Consider the following 26,220-nt stretch of genomic DNA (forward strand, 5'->3'; position numbering starts at 1 on the left):
CATGACGAGCCCCTGGGTTCTTTTAATGGAAAACCCTTGCAGCAGCAGCAGCATTTTGGAGGGGCAGGCACAGCCAAGCCATACCCCTCCACCAACCAGTTTCTAAACCAATGCCTAACCGCAACCTTACAAGTTGTGACAATTTTCTACGCAGTAGGCAAAAACCAAATGGCACTGGCCAATCAGCCAAATGGACAAAATTCCTTCCGGGCCCCTGCCCCAAAAGCAGATGATCCCATGACAGGCATAGCAAGGTCAAGCGAACAACCCTGAACATAGGGAGGGTGGGCGGATGATCCGATGCGTGCAGCGAAAAGAGGAAGCTCAATGCTGCGCGCAGAGTATTTAAAGGCTATGGCTGTCAATCACAAAATGGCAACATATAAATCTCCCAGCAACAGGAAGCTCCATGATAATGGTGGCCAAACTCTTTTCCCGCCCAGCAATGGTGGGTGTCTTGCTAGCCCCCACCGCAACACGTGCTCTCCATGAAGGAGAACACGCTTAAAAATAGCTCCAAAACTACACGTCACCATCTAAAGAGCACCCACCACCCTGAAAACCATCAAGTTCAGAATCCTGTGTTTACACCATGTAATGCCTTTGCTGAAGCAGCTTCGGTGACTAATATGGTACCAAGCTAAGTTCAAGGTTCGGCATTCAAAGTGAAAACCCTGGAGATGTTTACATTGCCTGACTTGAGTTCTGGTTGAGAACCGGGAACCCTCCCGCTTACATTGCAGGATGGGATGTAAAAATATAAAATGGTAATTGGCTGCCAGTGGTCCACTGGGGGTAAGGATATGATACTTATACCTTGTATACAAAGATGAAGACCTAAAATATCACCTCATCCCTTCCATACTCAACTTATCACTGTGCTCCAAACGAGAGAGCCACCATCTCACCAGGAGGCCTATTCTGTACAACATCAGAATTGGGCCTCAGTCCAGTATACCTGAAGGATCGTCTCCACCTCCATCGTTCTGCCCGGACACTGAGGTCGAGCGCTGAGGGCCTTCTGGTGGTTCCCTCACTGAGAGAAGCGAAGGTACAGGGAACCAGGCAGAGGACCTTCTTGGTAGTGGCACCCACCCTGTGGAACGCCCTCCCACCGGATGTCAAAGAGAAAAATAACTACCAAACTTTTAGAAGACATCTGAAGGCAGCCCTGTTCAGGGAAGCTTTTAATGTTTAATAGGTTATTGTATTTTAGTGTTGTGTTGGAAGCCGCCCAGAGTGGCTGGGGAAACCCAGCCAGATGGGCGGGGTATAAATAATAAATTATTATTATTATTATTATTATTATTATTATTATTATTATTGTTATTATTATGTGGTAGCACCTACTTTTCCCAACTCCTTCCCATCGCAGGCACCATCTTTATTCACTTTTCGGTGCCTGTTGAATACTTCCCTCACTTTCAACAAGTCTTCTAAGTGAGTATTCCAATCAGTATCAGAGCTTTTTGTAAAAATGTATATGCAATTGTCTCCTCGTCACCAGCATACCTGAGATCATTTAATTTTAATCTTTGGCTCAACCTGACAGCCACGCCCAGGAATGTTGGAGAATTCTAACAAAAGCAGAAATAGGGGCAGAAATTGCTTATGTTTGCTTAATCGTCCCATGTCCAGAACAGAAATCAATCCAGTGAATACTATTGCTAACTGCTGTTGTTGTTGCTTTCAGTTATGTAATTGGTTATGGTTTCCCCCACAATCTGCATTGTGTTTCCTTTGCATTGAAATGAATGGGGTAGACAATGTAATTAATTACACAAATTACATGATTTTGCCAGAAAGGACAGTGAGAAAAACCATGTCGTTTTTGGCGGAAGACAAACGGCAGCAGAATGGAAATGGTGCTGCGTGTGACGAATGCATGGGCACAACAGAAAGCGATGCCTTGTTATATCGTTGTTATATATACCTCTCCTTTAAATCAGAACCAGTGAAGGCGGTGAAGGTCCTGTGTGAGTGCCTGGAGGCAGTTGGAGGATGGACGGCGGCTAACAGATTGAGACAGAATCCTGACAAGACTGAAGTACTGTTTTTGGGGGACAGGGGGCGGGCGGGTGTGGGGGACTCCCTGGTCCTGAATGGGGTAACTGTGCCCCTGAAGGACCAGGTGCGCAGCCTGGGAGTCATTTTGGACTCACGGCTGTCCATGGAGGCACAGGTTAATTCTGTGTCCAGGGCGGCTGTCTACCAGCTCCACCTGGTACACAGGCTGAGACCCTACCTGCCTGTGGACTGTCTTGCCAGAGTGGTGCATGCTCTAGTTATCTCCTGCTTGGACTACTGCAATGCGTTCTTAGTGGGGCTACCTTTGAAGGTGACCTGGAAACTGCAATTAATCCAGAATGCAGCAGCTAGACTGGTGACTGGGAGTGGCCACCGGGACCACATAACAACGGTTCTGAGAGATCTGCATTGGCTCCCAGTACGTTTCCGAGCACAATTCAAAGTGTTGGTGCTGACCTTTAAAGCCCTAAACGGCCTCGGTCCTGTATGCCTGAAGGAGCATCTCCACCCCCATCATTCAGCCCGGACACTGAGATCCAGCACAGAGGGCCTTCTGGCGGTTCCCTCATTGCGAGAAGTGAGGTTACAGGGAACCAGACCTAGGGCCTTCCTGGTAGTGGCGCCCACCCTGTGGAACACCCTACCTTTAGATGTGAAGGAAATAAATAGCTATCCTATCTTTAAAAGACATCTGAAGGCAGCCCTGTTCAGGGAAGTTTTTAATATTTAATGCTGTACTGTTTTTAACATTTGATTGGGAGCTTCCTAGGGTGGCTGGGGAAACTCAGCCAGATGGGTGGGGTATAACTAATAAATTATTATTATTATCCCTAGCCACACAACCTGTGACATCATAGTTGAACTCTGGACTGGAATCCAAATACCAATTTCCAAATACTGAGTGCACCCTGGAGATTATGAATCCCCAACAGACAAAATGGAAGGGTACAGAAGCTGGAGTGGACATGGTCAAACGCATGGAATAAAATACAGAATCGTTCCCCACAAAATGTTAGTTGCCTCCAGCAGGGGGTCTTCGCATGCAATGGAAACGGACAATAGGAATTTTCTTCTTCCTTCTTTTTTCAAAAAAGAAATGAGCATTTTTGTCATACTTAAAGTATTTAGCCTGACTGCATCTGTGAATGAAGACATTAAAAAAAGCCATTATGTTTTCAACTTCAGTTAATAATAAGGCTATTTTTCCACCCACTTGCCAGGCCCAGCTGTAATGTTCTAGGGCTCAAGTGGGAGTCAATGCAAAACAAGGATTAGGAAGATAAATGATATACAGAATACAGTGCCAGTTCACATAAAATATTAGCAGATTGGAAATGACTGTTTACTGTCTCACTGACTACATGATGACTTTCGTGTCTCCCAGAGAACGTACAGAAAACCATCTGCCGATAAAGGAGACTGCGCCGCACCTGGGTCATGACAAATTAATTTTTGAGCTAAGCCTGTGAGGGGTGTGTGAGTGCACACACACACACACGTCAGCCAAGCCTTTAAGGAGTTTGTCTCTACCCACCCAGGACTATTTTAACACGACACAAACGTTGACCAACTCATTCATCAACATTAGCGGAGAGCAAATTTGGATGGCTGGGCTTTTTTGCTTTGTTTGTTGTTTTTACCATAGCTAAACTACTTCATTATTAAGGAAATAAGGGCTGCTTCCAGAGCCAGCCTGAGATGTTCTGCTGCCAGAGTTGGCACCCTGCAACCAAGTAAACCTGGATAGTACCTCTGGCCACATGCAGAGTTGGTATTAAATCAACGATTTATTTCATACCTGCAGGCAGAGAGGGAAAAAAATCTGCACCCCTCTGCTGCCCATCTTCTCTTCCTGTAAGGCGAGGGTAGATAATGTGCTGCCGTCCAGATGTTTTGGGCTACAACCCTCAGTTCTTCCTCCCTCCCTCCAGTTTGGGTAGCTGTCAGTGAGAGATGCCACAAGGATATCTCTCTGTTCTTCCAGGTTGCCAGCTGGCCAGCCAGGTGCCTGGTTGACGTTGGTTTCCCTGCCATTGTGCTTTGCCAGCTCGGAGCACCTGCGAGAAACCTTCCATGCCAGGAAGTCAACTTTCCATGGCATGAGTCAAGTGCCATGTGGAGGTGCAATGAAAGCAATATAATTGGATTGGCCTTAGAAAGGAGAAGGGATACTTGGTCAGGTTCATCTATGCTGCAGAACTGGCCTATCAAGTCAAACACAAACCACCAAGGCCACCTCTTCTGTAGCTCAGTGGCAGAGCATCTGCTTTGCCTGGAGAAGGCCCCAAGTTCAATCCCCAGTGTCACGGTCCTGTTCATGGGTGATCAAAGTCCCAGCAGGGGACATCAGGACCAGGGCAAGATGGCAGGGTGGGAGCAGTAACGGGGGTCCAGAAGCCAGGAGTCAGGAAGCCAAGAGTCCAAGGGTCAGTGAGCTGGGAGTCAAGAAGCCAAGGGTCCGAGGAGGCACCAAGGACTAAGAAGCAGGGAGTCAAGAAGCCGAGGTTCAAGGATCAGGAAGCAAGAAGCCAAACACAGCAAGGAAGGAAGCGTGTTGTTGTGGCAAAGAGCCAAAGGGAAATGCTGACCTTATATTCCTTCCCAGCTCTTGCCACCAGGTGCTGTGAGTTACCAATCAGCCTCACCTGTATGTCCGCGCTTTGCTTCTTCAGAACAAACTTAGGAAGGCCCCAGTCCTGCAAAGTCCTATTGGTCACAGGGCCTGGCTCCTGCACACACACCTGACACCCAGCATCTCCAGGTAGGACAAGGAATGTCCCCCATCTGGAGCCCCAAAGAGCTGCTGCCAGTCAGTGTGGACAGCACTGAGTTAGACAAACCAATGGTCTGCCTCACCCTGCATATTCACCAAGGGTGCTGGGGGTTATAGAAGTCACGTGGGAAGTCACGAGCTTTCAATGTAGGGTAGGGTTGTCATATTTCAAGGAGTAAAAATCCGGACACAAAAAGGTTGTAGAGCTTTTGCTGATCTGGATCCCCTGCATTCCAACAGCGTCCATCTGTGTATAACACTTTCCTCCATAAACTGTTTCCCATGCTTAACAAACCCAAACATCACTTTTTGGTTTATGCCATTGCCTCATCCACGCCATGAAACACCGGCACTTCTGCATATTTGTATTAAATCTTCTAGCTATGCCAAACCAACCTGGCCACCAGCCTAGATAGGGTTTCCCCAACTTGGGTCTCCGGCTGTTTTTGGGCTAAAACTCACACCATCCCTAACTAGCAGGACCAGTGGTCAGGGATGGTGGGAACAGTAGTCCAAAAACAGCTGGAGACCCAAGTTTGGGAAACCCTGGATTAGGCAAACTCATGGAGGAGAATTAATAATAATAATAATAATAATAATAATAATAATACAACAACAACAATAATTTATTATTTATACTCCACCCATTTGGCTGAGTTTCCCCAGCCACTCTGGGTGGCTCCCAATCGAGTGTTAAAAACAATACAGCATTAAATATTAAAAACTTCCCTAAACAGGGCTGCCTTCAGATGTCTTTTAAAGATAGGATAGCTGCTTATTGCCTTCAGATCTGATGGGAGGGCGTTCCACAGGGCGGACGCCACTACCAAGAAGGCCCTCGGTCTGGTTCCCTGTAACCTCACTTCTCGCAATGAGGGAACTGCCAGAAGGCCTTCAGCGCTGGATCTCAGTGTCCGTGCTGAACGATGGGGGTGGAGATATTGCTATATTTTATTGTTAATCCAAACTTAATTCTATTGTGTTTTATGCTCATCTAGTATGGTATGTAAAACTGGTCTGGGGCCATAATAAAATGTATTATAAAATCTATCTATCATCTATCTATCTATCTATCTATCTATCTATCTATCTATCTATCTATCTTCTATATCTATCTATCATCTATCTATCTATCTATCTATCTATCTATCTATCTATCTATCTATCTATCATCTATCATCTATCATCTATCATCTATCATCAGTGGTGGTCACATAGTTTGGACTCAGAAGGCCCCATGTTCTATGACTGTCATCTTCAGCTAAAAGGACCAGGTCACAATTCTGGGAGAGGAAACTTGGCTTGAGATCCTGGAGAGGCCTAAAACCCAAACAGTACTGGGTTACTGACAGAACAGTCTAAGCTGGTGTAAGGTGGCTGCCCCTGTTCCAGTCACGGTAAACCTGTGTGCAGAGCTTTTAAATATGACACAAGGTTTCCATGGAATCTATGGAACCAGCAAATGCTTTGTACTGCCTTGAGTACCTTGAGATAGTTTAATAGTTGAACGCTATCACTTTATATACTGAAACACCATACAATGTCATTGCAATTAGCAGCATCCGTTCTTACATCAGGAAAATTCCAAACCTGTATGAATGTGTCACATTTTCAGGCAGAGGAACGATGGTGTTCTGTAACAGAGACTTGGCATGCCTCCCGTCGGTCTTTTATGGCATTAACAGTTTCAATATATTTTAACCTTCTGTAAAGCGCCATGCAAATTTGCATTTAAATAAGATAGCATGCACTTCTAGTTAAAGAAGACAATGCATTGAACATAGATACATGTTCTAGATCATGTATATGTATTATGCATTGAAATTATGCACACAGAGACACATCAAGGGTTCAATGCATTGTCTTAAGTTATTTAAATATTAGCTGGGCTGACAGATATCTAAAACACATATTAGAGCAATCCAGAATGGGCCGTATCTCTCTCTCTCTCTCTCTCTCTCTCTCTCTCTCTCTCTCTCTCTCCATAATAACTTATGCGTATATAAGAATTTCGTAAGCCAGGGTGGGGGCAGGTTCGGAGCGAAGTGGAGATCATTAAAATGAAAGAATTTTCGGGTGAAAGCAAATTCTATTCAGCTAAGAAGGACGTAGCCGCAGCTCAGAAAGCATTTCTTGGGTTTAGAACTTCAAGGGAAGAACCGTTTCCATTTGAAAACAAAGGCTTTTTTTACTTTTAAAATTGTCTTTAGTGGTGGGTTTTTCTCTCTCCCCTCCCTCAGTAAATGTAGCACTTAATTAGTTCAACAGACAGGGGGAAGAAAGCAATGTTATATATTTAGGGAAGCGGTCCCCTCAGTGAAAACAGTACTTGAAAAGCAATAAATAAAACGTATCGTTTTATAAAAACTTTAATAATTTCAGGGAGGTGGGGGTGGAAGGAAACAAGGAAGTCAAAAATGAACAGACTAGACAGCCTTCAAGAATTAGTACCTTGTCCACTGTTCCCAAAGGCTGCCTCCTCACCCACCACTGGAAGCAATATTTGAAGAATCTAAGCTTGTGTTTTTGAATTGTTTCCAGGCTTCCCACAAGGATTTGGGTGGCCACTGTGGGAATACGATGCTGGATTAGATGGGCCTTTGTCTTGCTCCAGAAGGCTTTCCCTATGCACTTTTTTCGCAGCTTGGGAGTGAACTTTTGGCCTTTTGCCTAGGGCAAGTCCCTAAAATATTCCGCTCTGTAGGAACCGCTGTAAGAAACTGTCTCCTTGATGCACAGTTAGGAGCAGAGTCATCAACTCTATGGGGCTGAGGCCTCTACAGCTCCCCAGTTGTCATGTGCGTGGCACGTGCCACATCACATGCACACATCATGCACGTGACGTCAGCCCCCCTAATGTTGGGCGCAACTCGGCGCCTGTGGTTAGGAGCCATCACGACACCAGCAGCCTGTTAGCCAATCCTCCCTGCTCTCTTTTCCCCTTGCATGTTCAAAAAATCCAAAATCAAAATGGCAACCTGGGCCATGCAGAAGATTGCAAACACTCCTACCGCTTTAGGGGCATCCATCTAGGAAAGTATATAAATGCAGCGTAATGGTTTTCCCTGTAGTGATGTATGGAAGTGAGAGCTGGACCATAAAGAAGGCTGATCGCCGAAGAATTGATGCTTCTGAATTATGGTGCTGGAGGAGATTCTTGAGAGTCCCATGGACTGCAAGAAGATCAAACCTATCCATTCTTAAGGAAATCAGCCCTGAGTGCTCACTGGAAGGACAGATCCTGAAGCTCCAGGCTCCAATACTTTGGCCACTTCATGAGAAGAGAAGACTCCCTGGAAAAGACCCTGATGTTGGGAAAGATGGAGGGCACAAGGAGAAGGGGACGACAGAGGACGAGATGGTTGGACAGTGTTCTCGAAGCTACCAGCATGAGTTTGACCAAACTGCGGGAGGCAGTGGAAGACAGAATGCCTGGCGTGCTCTGGTCCATGGGGTCACGAAGAGCCGGACATGACTAAACAACAACAAATCTCTAAACACATATTTAATGGCCAACATTATGAGGTTTCCCAGCGACATGGTTTTTATTTGATGTGCAACACAAACTTATTTGGGAGTGGAATTTTATACACTCATAATCCTGCTACAACCACAGTGGCACAGATGGACAGATAAAAATGCAGCAGACCTGATGCAGCTGGTAGGGCTTCAGAACATTCCTCCCCTTCTACTTCAGACAGAAATTTGATAGGCTTTTCAGGGACATGGTAAGACTCCAAGCAATGGAGCGATCATATCTTGAAGCAGTGGAACAAGGGCAGTATCAACACAGCAGTAAGAAAAAGGGTCTACTCTTCCCCCCCCCCCCAGGAAGTGGAAATAGCAGCACATTACTGATCAGCCCCTGCAACTTGCAGTCAGTGGGGCAGGGCTGAAGAAAAGGAAGCTCAGTGCTGCATTCTGATAATGATGAGTTTTGAGTTTTGATAGGTTTGCCCTTAACATCGTCCAATAGTTGAGAAAGGAGGAGGTGAAAACAGAGACAGATATATATATGGCTGAGGATAGGGATGGAAGGATCGTTCTGTTTCAATTCCCTCAGTTTCTCGTTTTTGCCATCTTAAATTCAGTTCACCACATTTCTGCAGCAATTTGTAAATACACACACACACACACACACACACATTATCAAATCCTCATGAAAAAAATCTTTAGTGCTTTAGTATGAATAATGAACACATTTTTGTCTGCAGTTTTGACTAATACGCACATTATTCTCAAGTAACTTCTCTTAACATCATGCATTCCTGTATTTTCACTAAAATCTTCATTTCTATACACAATTCCCCCTAATATATGCATATTTGTAAAGACTGGTTGGAGAATTGTGTTGCAAAATTTGGAAAGCTGTGAATTTTGAAGGATAAGGGCAAATTTTGAAGGATAGCTGTGTTTCGGTTCTCATATTGTTTTGGAACATGCAAATCTGATAAGTTCATTTTCAAATGTGAGCTGAATTGAATTTCCCCCTTATCCTCTAGCTGGGAATGAGGCTGGGCATTCTCAATAAAGTTCTCCTTGCACATTATTAGAATCCCCTTTTCATAGATAAAGGGGCAGAAGATACGAAACTCAGACACTGTCAGAGTGCCACTGTCAGAGGCAGAGTGACAACATGTTCTCATTTGAAATCTGAAAATATTTTGCAAAGGTTTTAAACCCAAATGTAAGTATAATAGAGACTGCCCTGTGTTACCCTTGCTCAGTCCTGCTGGAGTACGAGGCTTGATAAGAATTCCTAGTCCAAGGCTGCATATGCACTATACAGTGGTACCTCGGGTTAAGTACTTAATTCGTTCCGGAGGTCTGTTCTTAACCTGAAGCTGTTCTTAACCTGAAGCACGACTTTAGCTAATGGGGCCTCCCGCTGCCACTGCGCTGCCGGAGCACAATTTCTGTTCTCACCCTGAAGCAAAGTTCTTAACCCGAGGTATTATTTCTGGGTTAGCAGAGTGTGTAACCTGAAGCGTATGTAACCTGAAGCGTATGTAACCTGAGGTACCACTGTACCTTTAAAGCACAGGTTTCTCTTCCTCAAAGCATTCTGGGCACTGTAGTTTGTTAAGGGCTGCTAGGAACTGGAACTCTTTGAGGGCTAAACTACAGTGCCCAGAGTTCTTTGAGAAGGGGAAATGTGGTTTGGATGTGCTTTAAAAGTATTGCGTGCAGGCAATCTGAGCAAGTAAAAAAACCCGTTGATGCTATTGCTGGCATCCATCTGCCTAGAGCAGGGGTCAACAAACTTTTTCAGCAGGGGGCTGGTCCACTGTCCCTCAGACCTTGTGGGGGGCCGGACTATATTTTGAAAAAATATATATTAACAAATTCCTATGCCCCACAAATAACCCAGAGATGCATTTTAAATAAAAGGGCACATTCTACTCATGTAAAAACAGGCTGATTTCTGGACCATCCGCGGGCCAGATTTAGAAGGCAATTGGGCTGGATCCGGCCCCCGGGCCTTAGTTTGCCTACCCATGGCCTAGAGAGAAAATGGAGTGTGTCTCCAAGGGTGAAGCAAACTGCTGTGTTGGCATCACCAAAGTGACCTCCTTGGGGCACAAGCTTGTTCCAACTATTTGCATCTTTCTCTTTCTCTCATACATAGCAATTTATCTTTTTGCATCTTATGGCTTGCACTTAAGAGTATCCAAGAAACAGGAAAAAAGGCAGCATTAGGACTTTAAGCTGCAGAACTACAGAAGATCTCAAGGTTGCCATCAGAAGGGATGCAGGAGGAGGCGAGGAGGAGAGAATCTCTCCATAGAGTATTTCCAACACATTTGAGCCGAGCGAATTAGAACTGACACCAAAGGGAGGGGGAAAAAAATCTAATTGAACTAGCGAAAACGCATAACACTTTGCTATAGAAACAAGAGGGCCCTGGTGGAATCACTCAGGTTAATGCTGTCCAACTTGAAACAACAATAATTTTATATCTCATGATCTGCAAACAGAAGAAAGGAAAGCTCTTGTTTAAATATCCTGACATTAAATGGAGAGGAAATTGTGAGGGACGAAGCAATAGAAAAATAGATCTTTCTGCGAGGAGAAGAAAAAAATGTGGCCACTCTGTGAGGGGAAACAGTATATAGATAGATGATAGATAGATAGATAGATAGATAGATAGATAGATAGATAGATGATAGACAGAGAGAGAGAGAACATATATAAATATATCCTAGTCCTTTGTTTTATCCCACAGCTTAGATCTATTTATTTATCTTTAACATTTATATGCTTTTACTCACAAAAACAAAAACAATGTGAATCTAATCCCTAGTGAGCTGGGCTGTTATTTATGGCTGATCTAGAAGGCGGAACATTTTCATCAGCACTGATAGACCTCCCCTCCATTGTTAGTGATTTGGGGAAATTACTGGGAAAAAAGCACTGCCCTCATTCTGAATAGACTTCATTTGCCCTCAGTGAAGAAGCATTGCCCTCATTCTGAAGAAGCATTGCTCTCGTTCTGAATGGACTTCATTTTTCCTCACTGACAAGGATCACCGATATGGACAAGCCAGAAAGCATTGCTTTGTTTGCCGTAGTCAGATCTGATTGGCTCTGAGGTGTTGTGATATCATCACAACCACTACATGTCTCCTGGCTGGGGTGACATTAGGAGAGGGGTCACCAACCCAACGCCCATGAAGATTTACAATGGTGCTCCTAGGCAGGTGCCTCAGACTCAGCCCCAACAATTCTCTCAAAATTTGAAATGTGACCACTAGTCGGAAAATGCAGGCAAGCCCTAGGAAGAAGAAACAACCCATAGAATAAACAGTGTCCAAAGAGCAGCAAATAACAGAGGAACGAATGGCACTGAACAGATCTACGGGTTCTTTGGGGACACCTCTTTTGCTACCCAAAAGCTGTTCTCAGACCCAGCAGTGAAATGTCTGAACAGCAGTTAATGTGCAAAGTACTTTACAATGGTATTCACACCATCTTCAGTCCAGTGAGGTTTCCCATCCAATTCCCTAAGCAGTTTCCATATGGGGTATGTGTACCTAAGAATGTCAGCAGAGCCCTCCTGGATCAGGCCAAAGGCCTGTCTGGAACATGTACTGTGTTCTCATAGAACCATGAAAGGGACCCTAAGGATCATCTAGTCCAACCCACTCCAAGGCAGGAATCTCAACTCAAGCATCCATGACAGATGGCCACCCAACCTCTGCTTAGAAACCTCCAAGGAAGGAGAGTCCACCACCTCCTGAGGGAGTCGGTTCCACTGTCGAACAGCTCTTACGACCAGAAAATTCTTCCTGATGTTTGGAATACAGTAATCTCCTTTCTTGTAACTTGAAGCCACTGGTTCGAATCCTACCCTCCAGAGCAGGAGAAAACAAGCTTGCTCCCTCTTCTCACAGTGGCCAACTAAATACCTATGGGTAGTTCACAACCAGCGTCTAACTCAATCCCTATGGGAAGAAGAAGAAGAAGAAGAAGAAGAAGAAGAAGAAGAAGAAGAAGAAAAGAAGAAGGAGTTTGGACTTGATATCCCACTTTATCACTACCCTAAGGAGTCTCAAAGCGGCTAACATTCTCCTTTCCCTTCCTCCCCCACAACAAACACTCTGTGAGGTGAGTGAGGCTGGGAGACTTCAGAGAAGTGTGACTGGCCCAAGGTCGCCCAGCAGCTGCATGTGGAGGAGCGGAGACGCGAACCCGGTTCTCCAGATTACGAGACTAGGGCTCTTAACCACTACACCACACTGGCTCTCCCCAACCACAGTTCTCAGCAAACCAGTTTTCAGAGGTATAACTCTGCTGCTCCTACAGTGGAGGTAAAATACAGTGATTGTGGCTAGTAGGCATTGATCGTTCTCCTACATGGATTTACCTAACCCTCTTCTGAAGCCAAGATACCTTTGCACAAGCAACGAGTTTCATTTCTGCATTTCCAACCTTCATCTAAAGGGTGCAGTCATAATACTCTTGTGGTTTTCTCTCCCCTCCCTTCTATCGCATACACACACAGATTGATGTTTGTTTTAAATTACCATGCACAATTGTTTGCATCTCTGCTTTGTGGCTTAAAAGTAATTAAAAATTTAATCACGGATCTATGGTATCTGTCCCAGAGATCACTAATTGGGTGGGCTCATTAAAAGAAATGCAACTGAAACATGCCCGCCTGAACTTTCCAGCACAATTTACAGTTCATTTATTCTTTCAAATATAAGTCACTCAGTGTTAATTCTGGGAAGGGGACAGCTTATTATACAAATAAATACGCCTCTCTTTATAGTCAATTTTATTCTTCTGTAAGACAGTGCAACAATCTTGGAAACACTAGCTCCTTAAAACCGAAAGCTATAATGTACCAGACAGAAGATTCCTTTCCTTTCTTTCTCTCTCCTTTCAAATAATCATACATTTATGCACCACCGAGTTTAATCTACAGTGTCAAAGACTGACACATCCCTCTTAAAACTATGTACTCCTGGGCATAGATTAGGCAATAATGATGTGAAGGGAAATGCAGGAACAATCTAATGGGGACATTTCTGCTTTAATTTATGTACTTGTTCCCCTTAAAGAACTTTTTCATTATTAAAAAAAGATCTGGTTCCTTAAGGAACATCTCATCATGAGTAAAGGATTGCGAATAAATGGTTTTCTGGGCAGGTCACTAGTGTCCTATAGACAACTAGGAGTCCACAGGGCACAATGAACATGGGAGGAGGGAGGGAAAAATCCCAGGACCTTGGATAGCTCCAAGAATGCAACATACTCCCAAGACTCCTGGGACTCAATGGAGGTCTTTCATTCTCCTTGGGCCAGAATCCCCTTCTCAGGCTCTGCCTGCTTTCCGACAAGTGGGAATCCTTAAAGGGGTAGTCCTTGTCTTGGAGCCTCGCATTCTGCCACCCCACAGTCAATTCCCATAGCTCAGTGGCAAAGCATTTGGTTTGCATGCAGAAGGTTCTAGGTTCAATCCCTGGCTTCTCCAGGTAGGGCTGTTGGGAGCCTGAAACCCTGCAAAGTCACTGCCAGCTCATGTTGACACGCAGAGCTAGATAAACCCACTGCAAGGCCTCTTCCTATCTTCCTACCTTCAGCAATTGCTTCACGAAGGCCCTGTGTGCTGGGCCTGGGGGTAACCCGAGCAACACGGTCCAGGTCCGGTCCCAAAACCAAGGGTTCTGTGAGGAGTCAGTCTGACAGGACCAAGGCAGGACACGAGGCAGGAAACCAGGCAGGGTCAGGCACAGGGTCTCAGGCAGGTACTAGCAAACAGCAACATTGCTCCCGCAACCTGGGGCAGGGTCCGACAGCCTTTTATCTTTGTCGGGGTAACGGCCACCTCATGAGAAGAGAAGACTCCCTGGAAAAGACCCTGATGTTGGGAAAGATGGAGGGCACAAGGAGAAGGGGACGACAGAGGACGAGATGGTTGGATAGTGTTCTCGAAGCTACCAGCATGAGTTTGGCCAAACTGCGGGAGGCAGTGGAAGACAGGAGTGCCTGGTGTGCTCTGGTCCAGGGGGTCACGAAGAGTTGGAAACGACTAAACGACTAAACAACAACAACACGATCATACAAAAAGCTGCTGTCTCACTATCACAAGAGCAAGTTCTCTGAGAAAAAAAATAATTGAAGGAGCCACACGGACATAATGTTTCTGGATGCTGCAAAACTTCAATCGCACCCTCCTTCTCCCAATTTCAATGCAGGCAGAAGCCTGTATTTTCTCCCATCTAGAGGGCTGCTCATTAGCTAGTGCACCAAGCCTTATATATATCAAGCATGCTTGAATCTTTTGCCACAGCTTAAGCTCACCCGATCTTAGAGGGTTCATGCTCTGCTCTCCTATGGACCTTTTATGTGACTTCTGCCTCAGCCCACATTTCCTAGACAATGGACCCAAATGCTGGGAACAAAAGGATGAGACTGTGATTAGAGAGAGAGAAAAAGTATGCTATCATCCACTCTTCTTCCTCATTTCAAAACCCCTCATTCTGAATGTATTTCAGATCACATGGTATGTTATTGTAGCCTCTTCTGGGCCTCTGTCTTTTCATGAAATCTCTGGTGCCTTAATCTGCAGAACAACCTCAACGCATCCTTTGACTGGAGACCTCAATTTTTCCTCTCTCCCCCTGCCCCTCAAAGGTCACTTCCATCTGGTACCAAGGCGAGCCCTTCCCTCTGCGTCTCACAGATTCTTCCCCTCCACGGCGCACCGTGTTTCATCCATAAACCTGCATCACGCATTAGTGATACTTTTCTTACAAAAGTCATTTACTGAGGCAGCGAAATAGTATCGATCGCCAATGCCAGTGCCTGCGCTGTTCCAATCAGCAGCCTGACCTGTAACCTCTCTTACTTGAGTCTTCTCTTTCTTTATCTCTACCCAGCTTCAAATTCCACAGTCAGGAAGTGCCGTGATGGTGGGGTCTGAGAGAGCCGGTGGAATGGAAAAGAAGGATTTATGGAACCCTCAAACTGGGGTGCAGGGAGACACCCAGCAGGTAGGTGGGCAGACAGTGGAGTAGAATTCTCTTGGTCAAGTCGTGTGTTCTAAATGCGCAACTGGATGTGCTCCAAATGTATGGATCAGCCCCGGATCTAGCCAACACAACAGGCACTACCCGTTTTCCAGCCTGACCCAAAAGCTGTTTATAGCTGAATCAGGCCAGGGGAAACCAATGGGCAACCTAAGATGACATCACAATCTTGGAAACCTTGGGCAGTGGAAACGATGATCCAAAAACTCCTAACTCCAAAAAATGGGGAGGTGCAGGATCTTTCCACTTCTCTGCAAATGCTATGTGGATATCTGCACTGAGGCTCTGCATCTGTTATGCCTACAGTTCCATCAGTGGCGTAGCGTGGGGGGTGCAGGGGGGGGCGGCCGCACCGGCTGCAACATCTGGGGGGGTGCACTCGCACTCGCAGCTCTCTGCCCCTACCTGGCTCACTCACTCTCACTCACTGCAGTGCTGGCTGTGCGAATCCGATCCGAGCTGCCGGGTCACCGCCCACTGTGGAGGGAGAGGGTGCCAGGCGTGCGGTGCGGTGCGGAGAGAAAGCGAGGGACTATCTGGGGGAGGGACAGTGCAGCGGGGGGGGGGGCGCAAATTACTTGCCTTGCCCCGGGTTAGGGGGCGCAAATTACTTGCCTTGCCCCGGGTGCTGACAACCCACGCTACGCCACTGAGTTCCATGCACCTGCCATGTTTTGCAAAATCTTCTTTGCAAGTGTTCTACACTTATACCATACAAAAAAAATACCCATCTCTCTCTCTCTCTTTGTGTGTGTATGTGTGTGCAAAGTGGCACACATTTATGCAATACTCTATATTGCTTTTGTAAGGGAAGAAAACAGCATGAGCCGATGTTGCTGCCGAAATCCGCTTCTCAAATGCTTCAATGCCAGCAGAAAGGCGACCCGGTCTACCACCCAGGTAGGCAAAAATACTTCAATTCAAGCTAATGGGACACACAGAAGGATTTCTTTCAGCTGCTGTGGTGAAGGAGAGGCTTGTAAGAGGTAGGGTGAATGATCCAGGAGAGAAGCCTGCAGAGCTCGTTCAAAGACTGGGTTGCCATTTCAAGACATGTGCTGATGCCGTATCCCCTTGGATTTCCTCTTTCATGGGCTCTCTGGCCTTCCAGCATCCTGCCATGCCATTTGTGCTACCAAGACAGCCCAGTCCCTACTGTCCCCAAGAGCCTGCGTGAAGTTTCTGCAGAGCTGGAAGCCAAGAGACAATAGCAGAATGGGAGAGCTCAGGAAACCCTGAGCAGCAACTGTCAGCTAGGGGTGAACCTTTTTCCTGTCAAGGGTTGCCTTCCCTATAGGTTAATCTGGTGGAGGCCTGCACGCCAGCAGTGAGAAGGAACCTGAGCAGAATGCAGCCTCTTCTTTCTCTTTCTTTAGTGCTGCCACTGCCTTCCCCCTTTCTGCCACTCACTTCTATTATTTGTTTATCACATTTACATGCCATCTTTTTCGCCAAGGAACTGAAGGACATGTGCAAACTTGACATGAGCCAACAGTGTGACACGGCAGCTAAAAAAGCCAATGCAATTCTGGGCTGCATCAATAGGAGTGTAGCATCTAGATCAAGGGAAGTTATAGTGCCACTGTATTCTGCTCTGGTCAGACCTCACCTGGAGTACTGTGTCCAGTTCTGGGCACCACAGTTCAAGAACGACATTGACAAACTGGAACGTGTCCAGAGGAGGGCAACCAAAATGGTCAAAGGCCTGGAAACGATGCCTTATGAAAAACGGCTAAGGGAGCTGGGCATGTTTAGCCTGGAGAAGAGGAGGTTAAGGGGTGATATGATAGCCATGTTCAAATATATAAAAGGATGTCACATAGAGGAGGGAGAAAGGTTGTTTTCTGCTGCTCCAGAGAAGCAGACACGGAGCAATGGATCCAAACAAGAAGATTCCACCTAAATATTAGGAAGAACTTCCTGACAGTAAGAGCTGTTCGACAGTGGAATTTGCTGCCAAGGAGTGTGGTGGAGTCTCCTTCTTTGGAGGTCTTTAAGCAGAGGCTTGACAACCATATGTCAGGAGTGCTCTGATGGTGTTTCCTGCTTGGCAGGGGGTTGGACTTGATGGCCCTTGTGGTCTCTTCCAACTCTATGATTCTATGATTCTCTCTGCCCCAATTTTATCCTCACAACAACCCTGTGAGGTAGGTTAGGCTGAGAGGCAGTGACTGGGCGCAAGGCCACCCAGTGAGGTTTGTTTGGGCCCTGGTTTCTCAGGTCCTGGTTTAGCACTCTAACAACTACCCCACACTAGTATGTGCTCTCTCTCTCTCTCCACCTCTCCCCTCTCTCCCCACATTTCTCACCACCCACATGAAATAAGACCAAGGCCCGCATGTCTGATTCACCGTAAGGTACCTTCCTGTGCTCTTAGGTAACAACCAGACAGTCAAACAAACAAGTGTGTGCTGTTAGTATTTTTATCCATCCATGCTGCTCTAGCAGTAGCACTATGTTTTGTGTTTATCATGTGAGTGTCTGAGAGAGCACGAGACAGGAAGTCTCAGTACTGTTGGAAGTTGGTTTCACTTCTGTTTGTGCTCTGTACTGGTGCTCAAAGAGCACAGACATGCTGATGGATTCTCTGTACATAGACTGTAAAAGTAGTTTAGAGCTACTGATGGACTCTTTCTTCTGCTATGATATGCCAGAAGACAAGTGTGCTCCTCTCAGGAGGGAGGGGTCGCTTATCACCGGTCTCTCTGGACTGAGGGAGATTTACAGCCAGGGAGGACCACCGGAGAGGCGAGTGGTGTATAAACGTAGAATATAGAACATAGCACAACTCGTAAAAAAACCAATGCCAGCAAGAATGAAGTGCTGCAGAAATAAAGGGGAACTAGTTCTGGAAGCTCGGGACACGGGTGGCACTGTGGGTTAAACCACAGAGCCTAGGACTTGCCGATCAGAAGGTCAGCAGTTCAAATCCCTGTGATGGGGTGAGTTCCCGTTGCTCAGTCCCTGCTCCTGCCAACCGAGCAGTTCGAAAGCACATCAAAGTGCAAGTAGATAAATAGGTACCGCTCTGGCGGGAAGGTAAACGGCGTTTCCGTGCTCTGCTCTGGTTCGCCAGAAGCGGCTTAGTCATGCTGGCCCCAAGACCCAGAAGCTGTATGCCAGCTCCCTCGGCCAGTAAAGCGAGATGAGCACCGCAACCCCAGAGTCGGCCACGACTGGACCTAATGGTCAGGGGTCCCTTTACCTTTACCTTAATTCAGTAAGGCCAGGAAGACAAGTCTGCAACAAGCCTCAAAAGAACAACCGTGTTTGCGCTTGCTTCGCTCCCATGGGATGAGAATTCCAAAGAACAGGTGGAGCAATGCTAAAATAGCATGCTCAAGTCATAGCATCTTTTACTGCGAGGGTCTGAGGCACTGTCAACAGATCTTCACCCACAGATCTAAGTTACCGAGGTGGGATGTAGGGGGATCAAAAGAGCATAGGAAGAGACCACCTAGTCCAGTGTCCTGTTCTCAGTGGTCATTCAGATACACCTGAGTCCACAAGCAGGACCTGACGCCAACAGTGCTCTCCCACTTACAGCAACTGCTATTCAGAGGCATAGGGTCTCTGGCAGCAGAGGTGGAACACAGCCATTGTGTCTGGCTGCCACTGATAGCCTTGTCCTCTGTGAACCTGTCTGGTTCTCTTTTACAGCCAGCCATGTTGATGGCCATCACTACCTCTGGGGGAACTGAAATCTATTCTTTCATAAGTGTTGTGTGCGGAAGGCAGCATCTCTGAGCCTTCAGCTCCCCCAGGTAGAAAAGAGGGGTTGCCTTGTTAACTCCAAAGAATAAGAGCTAGCAAACAGAAAGGTTCAACAGCAAAGAGATCTCAAATGATCGGATCCTAGTTAAAGTTGATCCAGGAAAATAAAGGGGGGAGGAGGAAGAGAAGCCGTACCATCTTGTCTATTCTCCTTTCTGTGTCCACACAGACAGGTCCCAGGCTAACCAAGCATGAACAAAGGCGAAGGCAATAAAGGGAAAACTGTCACTAGACAGGTCTCAGTTTGTTTTGCACATTCTCAATTCTGCAAATATGTGCATTTGGTTTTAATAAGTCCACAACCAAGACTGCACCTTGGCAATTATGCCAGCGAGAAGCTGGGCCGGAATCCACTTGTTATTTTACAAACTGGACATTGAGACAAGAAAAGTATTTAATTCCAGTGTTGTTATAGAGAGTGACCGAAAAATATAGTATGCACAAATGTATTTAATAATAATAATAATAATAATAATAATTTATTTATTTATATCCCGCCCTCCCCAGCCGAAGCTGGGCTCAGAGCAGCTAACAACAATAAAAGTAACACAGCATTCTAAAATCAATTCAAAATCAAATTAATGGCAACCATTGGGCTAGAGTTCTGTGAGGATTGCCAAAGGAGGGGGTCAGGCTGTGCCCTGGCCAAAGGCCTGGTAGAACAGCTCTGTCTTGCAGGCCCTGCGGAAAGATGTCAAGTCCTGCAGGGCCCTAGTCTCTTGTGACAGAGCGTTCCACCAGATTGGGGCCACAGCCGAAAAAGCCCTGGCTCTGGTCGAGGCCAACCTAACCTCCCTGTTGCCCGGGACCTCCAAGATGTTTTTGTTTGAAGACCGTAAGGTCCTCCATGGGACATACCAGGAGAGGCGGTCCCGTAGGTACGAGGGTCCTAGGCTGTATAGGGCTTTAAAGGTTAAAACCAGCACCTTAAACCTGATCCTGTACTCCACTGGGAGCCAGTGCAGCTGGTATAGCACCGGGTGAATGTGATCCCATGGCGAGGACCCCGTAAGGAGTCTCACCGCGGCATTCTGCACCCGCTGGAGTTTCTGGGTCAGTCTCAAGGGCAGTTACAATAATCAAGTCTGGAGGTGACCGTCGTGTGGATCACAGTGGCTAGGTCTCCGGCAGCCCTTTTTCCTGCCACCAGTCCAGTACCTGTCTGTTTCCTCCTCCTTAATCTTAGTGTTGGCTTTGTATAAATCACCAGGGGAAAGGGCGTGGGTAAAACTAGAGTGAGCTGGCTCTGGCGCCACCTAGAGTTGGCCTCCTTGCCTTCCGCCCAACCACTCCCAATGGGCACCAGCCACCACTGCCTACAAGCTAAAATAATCATGACTAGGAGACACTGAAAGACTTAATCCTCCATGAATCTGTCTAAATGTCTCTTAAGACTTTCCAAGCTGGTGGCCATCGCTATACCTCTGGGCAGCAAATCACATAAGCGAACTTTGCAGCATATGATAATTTAGTTATAAGCTCATGAATAAATCTCTCTCTCTCAACTCAGCAAAGAAACAAGATACAAAAATAAAAAATCTATCCCCCCAAAAAATCTATACACACATGCACAGCACATCCAAAAATGCAAACTTTGTTGCAGACCCAAATTTTAGAAAAGTTTTAATTTGGACAGTTTTTCCAGTTTGCAAAACTTGTCCCAATTACAGAAGTTAGGGCTTGTAGAATGGAGGCTTTTTTTCAGCCCAATTTCCAGAGAGCTGAAGGATAAGTGCCTAGGAAAACACTGCTCTCTGCTTCTGCCTTCAGCTCCTGCCACACAGAATTGGCAGCAGCACAGAGAAGGCAGGAAAACAAGTGAAGTAGGACATTTGTAGTTGGAGGGTAGAGAAGGCAGTTGGTAATGACAGCAGAGGAGAAAGCAGGAGCTGTCGGTTGTTTTTGACAGGGACTGTAAGAAACTCAGACAGCAGCCTCAAAAACAGCTCAAAGAGATCCTCTCTTTGCCCCTGCCGGGAGATGCTCAGCTTGGGTATACATAGATAGTCAAGTGGAACAGAGCCAGCAAAAAACAATCAAGCATTCTGAATCACTGACACTGGGAAGATGCTTGAAGGTAAGGATGCCAATTAGAACATGCTCCTTTGTCAACTGCCCAATCGCAGAGCCCTCCGCCCAAAGGTCTTTGATGTAAACAAATCCAGGCAGACGCCACTGTTTAACTGTGGTTAAGGCAGCTTAACCGCGAACTGGCACAAAGTCAAAATTCACAAACCATGATTTGCAACAGGTCAGCAAATCAGAATAATAAAAGGTATGGTTTGATTTCCAGGAATGTAGCTGAGCTGGTTTGCACAGCAAAAGTCACAAAACCTTGGGATACCATAAAAAGTATGTTTCACGTGCCAGCTGCAGTTTGGCACAATGTCCAAATTGACAAGCCAGTTAGTGTCATTGGTCTGCAGCCGGAGGTTGTTGTGCCATAGAAGGGGGAGGGCTGAGTAAACGTAAAACAAAACAAACAGGCCTGAACTACGGTTTGCCTGTCAGAAAATCAAACCATGACTCCACTTATAAGACCATGGTTACTGCAAACTATGGTTTGGCATGGTGCCTGCATTGACAACTGATGGTTTGCGATTGGCTAGCAAGCTACTATCAGAAGCCCTACTTTGGGTTTGCCAACCATATTTTGAGCTACCTGAGATTCAGCATGATGTCTCAACTGACAAACTATAGTAACAGCCATTGCTGTGCCTTCATCAGTTCCCCCAACTGGAGACAGAAACAAACTTTGGAAGTCCTGAAGCTGAGAGGGTAAAAAACAGAAGCAGACAAGCAGCTCTAAAAAAAAGGTTTGCCCGCCGGATGTTTGGATCTTCAAATCACCTCCCGAGTTCTAAGCAGTGGTTAGCACAAACCATCATTAGCCACAACACCCTCACCGAGACTTTAAGCCTACACACAGCACTGGGAAGTTATCCATCTTTGACTTTGTCCCAAAGTTTTATCGGGGGGGGGGGGGGAACCTGCTATCAGAAAAGTAGCCAAGATATGGGTCACAAGCTGCATTTAAGAAACAAATTAAAATTGATGTGACAGATAAGTTGTGCATCCTCAAAGATTGAGCAATCGAGTGCATGCCTCCACCCCATAACCAACCCTTCTGACAGTGAAAAGGCACTGAAACCCTTTGCCAAGTGTTTGAAGTCTCATATGTTTCGGAATTCATAAGGGAACGGTGGAGGCATATTTGCTGGCCTCTTCCCCTCCATCACATCCCTGTCCCTGCCACCTTCAAAGGAACATAGGAAGAGGCCTTGTGCTGAGCTATATCATTGGTCCATCTAGAACAGGGGTGCCCAAATTTTTTCAAAGAGGGCCAGAATTTAACCCCAAAGTTGTTGAACTTTTTTAGGATTGAAGTTGCTGAGCTTTTTTTTTTAGGATTTTACCCCAAGATGTATATTGCCACAGGGGCCAGATTAAACTGACCGGCGGGCCGGATTAGGCCCCCGAAACGGACTTTGGACATGCCTGATCTAGAACCACTGAACCATTGAGTTGGACAGGGTCCTGAGGATCATCTAGTTCAGGGTTCAGCAAACTTTTTCAACAGGGGGCCAGTCCACTGTCCCTCAGACTTTGTGGGGGGGGGGGGCGGACTATATTTTGAAGAGGGGAAAAAAAGAACAAATTACTATGCCCCTCAAATAACCCAGAGATGCATTTTAAATAAAAGCATTCATTCTACTCGTAAAAACACCAGGCAGGCCCCACAAATAACCCAGAGATGCATTTTAAATAAAAGGACACATTCTACTCGTGTATAAACACGCTGATTCCTGGACTGCCCGCAGGCCAGATTTAGAAGGTGATTGGGCTGGATCCGGCCCCCAGGCCTTAGTTTGCCTACCCATGATTTAGTTCAACCCCTTGCAATGCAGGAGTCCTATACAGGGATCGAACCTGCAACCTTGGCACCATCAGCACCATATGCTAACTGAGCTATCCCATTTCCCTAATCTAGCTCAGTGGTGTCTACATTGACCAGCAGGGTTTCGGCCAAGGAGTCGTTCCCACTACTGGGGATTGAACCTGGGACCTTCTGCACATTTTTGTGTGCAGTTTTGCCCAATATGGACACTTTTGCAAACCGGTCTTGCCTACTGTAATGCATGTTTGCATTTTACGTTCACTAATACAGGTATACACATTTATACGTAGACCTCACCCCAACACCTGCATTTATGTGCACTTGACTTGGGCTGGAGAACTGCCTTGCAAAATTCGAAGAAGAGCTGGGTTTCTGTCTGCATATTGTTTCTCAGAGCACTGATTAGGGAAGAATTTAATTGCACTGAATTGAATTTCTCCCCATCCCTACGTATGCAGCCAAAAGGGCATCAGCCGCATACAAGATAGAGATATCAACAGGCTCTTGGAAACCCCCAGTGTTTGCAGAAGTGCAATGAAAGTTTAGAGGGAGGAAAATGTAATGGGAGGGGATGGTGGAAATAAAAGTTGTGTTCAATACCTATGAAATGCTGACTGCAGGATGGATGGGAGCAGGAGGTGGAGGAAGGGAGATTGGAAACATAACAAAGAATCCTGGATCCTGAACAGCAGCGTTCCACGCTGCAACATCTCACTCCTCCCATTATAAATGTGCTAGGGTTCAAGAGAACATCTCTGTGTTTTCAGAAAGAAGCAGTATCCTTTATTATTGTTGTTGTTGCACAGCCCTAACCCATCCCTCCCCCTGTTTGAAGACACAACAGAAATCTCAAAACTGCAAATAAAATTCAAACCCGTATTCATGATTCTCACACATTCCTCAAGACGATTCCATATGGGAGCAAGAACCCAAACGATACTCTCCCTCCCTAGATGCAACCATCATTAGAAACACTGGATGAATGCGATGGGAGTTTTGGTTGTAGAAACCAACCTGTCCCTGTCCCAAGAAGAACCTCATTCTCACCCCACTGTTGTTGTCTTGCCATACCTTTGCTTTGGGGAGGATTCTGGCTCCGATCTCGGAGAACGTTGATCTGGTAGACAGCTCCGTAAGGCTCAAAAAGTTCCTTTAGCTCCTTTTCTGACCACGAACGGGGGATCTGTCCGACAAACATCTTAATGGCATCTGGGTCTGGCTGATCTGAGTGATCCAAAGCTCCATTCATCTTGTTAGCTGTGCCGTTACTGGAGAGAGAGAGAGAGAAAGGGGGAAAGGAGAGCGCCGTCAGCGGGAACGTTTTCTCTTTTTGGAAATAATGTCATTTGCAAGCAGAAAAGGAATAACAAGCAACAGTCAATGGAGAGGGAAATAGAGCACAACTAACGCTTCCAAACTGATTAAGTGCCACCGCCAACAAAATACCATGTTAATGCCGTGAACAAACAACAGCGAAAACGTGTCATTACGTTATTCTCCGACTGCAAGCGGCCACTTGAATCCATCACGTACAAAGAGGGTGCCAAGCTCAAGTCACAAAACGGCGCTTGTGGCTCTCAAAAGAAAAGGCCATTTTAAGGAGACGTACGGGGGCTACTGTGCAAGCACGCTGCTCTCCGGCAGAACAGAAAATCAGTGCAAGGACACCCTTCCCCCACGAGGGTTCCCGAGGCAGCAGAATATCCGCCCCCAGTGCAAGTGTGTTTGGATTCTGAAACACTCAAAAGTCACGTGAAAGGGCATATAAAGCAGCCGGCAAGATATCCGATGAGTACTGCAAAAACCGGCCTCTGCATGTGTCATATTGTTGCACAAAACAGGAAAAAAATGCTCCGGCCAGGCAGATTCCTTGCTGCCAATATAGTGTAGGACAATGATATTTTACTTCCTGCAGCAGAATCCAAAGAGTGGCCTCCTCCACTCCTACTTTGCTTAAGAACCAATGCTTAAAAAAAACACACACAACAGCAACACCTCACTACATTATTCTGATATCAGTTTCTGCCTTCACCTGTCCCCCCTATACTCTTCCACCCGAAGCAGTCTGCTTCATGGCGAACAAGGCTGTGCACACAATTCTGTTCACTCTGGCTCCGGGGTTTTTCTCATCACCGGTGTGAGGTCATATGAGGTCAGCCACAATCCACAGGTCCTCTGCGAAATACAGTGGTACCTCGGGTTACAGACGCTTCAGGTTACAGACTCCGCTAACTCAGAAATAGTACCTCAGGTTAAGAACTTTGCTTCAGGATGAGAACAGAATTCACGCGGCGGCAGCAGGAGGCCCCATTAGCTAAAGTGGTACCTCAGGTTAAGAACAGTTTCAGGTTTAATAATAATAATAATAATAATAATAATAATAATAATAATAATTTATTATTTATACCCCGCCCATCTGGCTGAGTCTCCCCAGCCACTCTGGGAGGCTCCCAATCAAATGTTAAAAACAGTACAGCATTAAATATTAAAAACTTCCCTAAACAGGGCTGCCTTCAGAAGCTTTTTAAAGATAGGATAGCTGCTTATTTCCTTCACATTTGAAGGGAGGGTGTTAAGAATGGACCTACAGAATGATTTAAGTACTTAACCCAAGGTACCACTGTATAGAGTCAGGTATTGGTCTGACACAGTCAAAATAAATTAAAAAATTAAAAAAATTGTCCAGCAGCACCTTAGAGACCAACTAAGTTTGTTCTGGGTATAAGCTTTCGTGTGCATGCACACGTCTTCAGATACCAAGATACAGAGGTTTACCTGCAGATTATGAACACAGTTTAGGTTGCCAGAGTAGTAGCCAGCGGGATCTGACCCTTGAGGCACATCTCACTGGAGGGTTTCCTTTGACCAGTGCAATTAACGGAAATAGCACGAGAGAAGCTCCCCATTCACTACAGCGATACTGAGCCAAGTTATTTCATTCATTCATGTATACAATTAGTTCTATGCCACCTTTAGGGGAACAGCCCAACCATGTCGGCTCACAGCAACATAAAATGTTATGAAATCAACAATAACAATGAAGGGAGCAGTGATAAATCACCATTAAAACCCCTAAGCACAATACAGTTCAGAGCTTCACCACATTCACACAATACATTGAGAACACTGTGATATCACCTTAAAACACTCCTGGATTGCCCCAAAGAATTCTGGGAGTTGCAGTTTGTTAAAAGTGTTGAGAGTTGTTA

At 46.0% G+C, this 26,220-nt stretch overlaps 2 protein-coding genes across 51 annotated transcripts in view; one reads left to right on the forward strand and one right to left on the reverse strand.

Moving 5' to 3' along the window:
• LOC310659256 (uncharacterized protein) overlaps positions 1-26,220 on the forward strand; it is a 516,050-nt gene that overhangs the window by 172,169 nt on the left and 317,661 nt on the right. The gene's annotated exons all lie outside the window — the stretch shown is intronic.
• The window catches only part of CELF2 (CUGBP Elav-like family member 2), a 523,411-nt gene that overhangs the window by 150,007 nt on the left and 347,184 nt on the right, over positions 1-26,220 (reverse strand). For all 50 annotated transcript variants that reach the window (XM_083402110.1, XM_083402120.1, XM_083402090.1 and 47 more), the window contains one exon: positions 24,083-24,279. In XM_083402110.1, the coding sequence (XP_083258236.1) occupies positions 24,083-24,279 (197 nt within the window). The remainder of the gene's footprint in view (positions 1-24,082; positions 24,280-26,220) is intronic.

Source organism: Podarcis tiliguerta (genome assembly GCF_965153285.1).
Source record: "Podarcis tiliguerta genome assembly, chromosome: 10".
In the NCBI taxonomy this organism is placed as follows: Eukaryota; Metazoa; Chordata; class Lepidosauria; order Squamata; family Lacertidae; genus Podarcis; species Podarcis tiliguerta.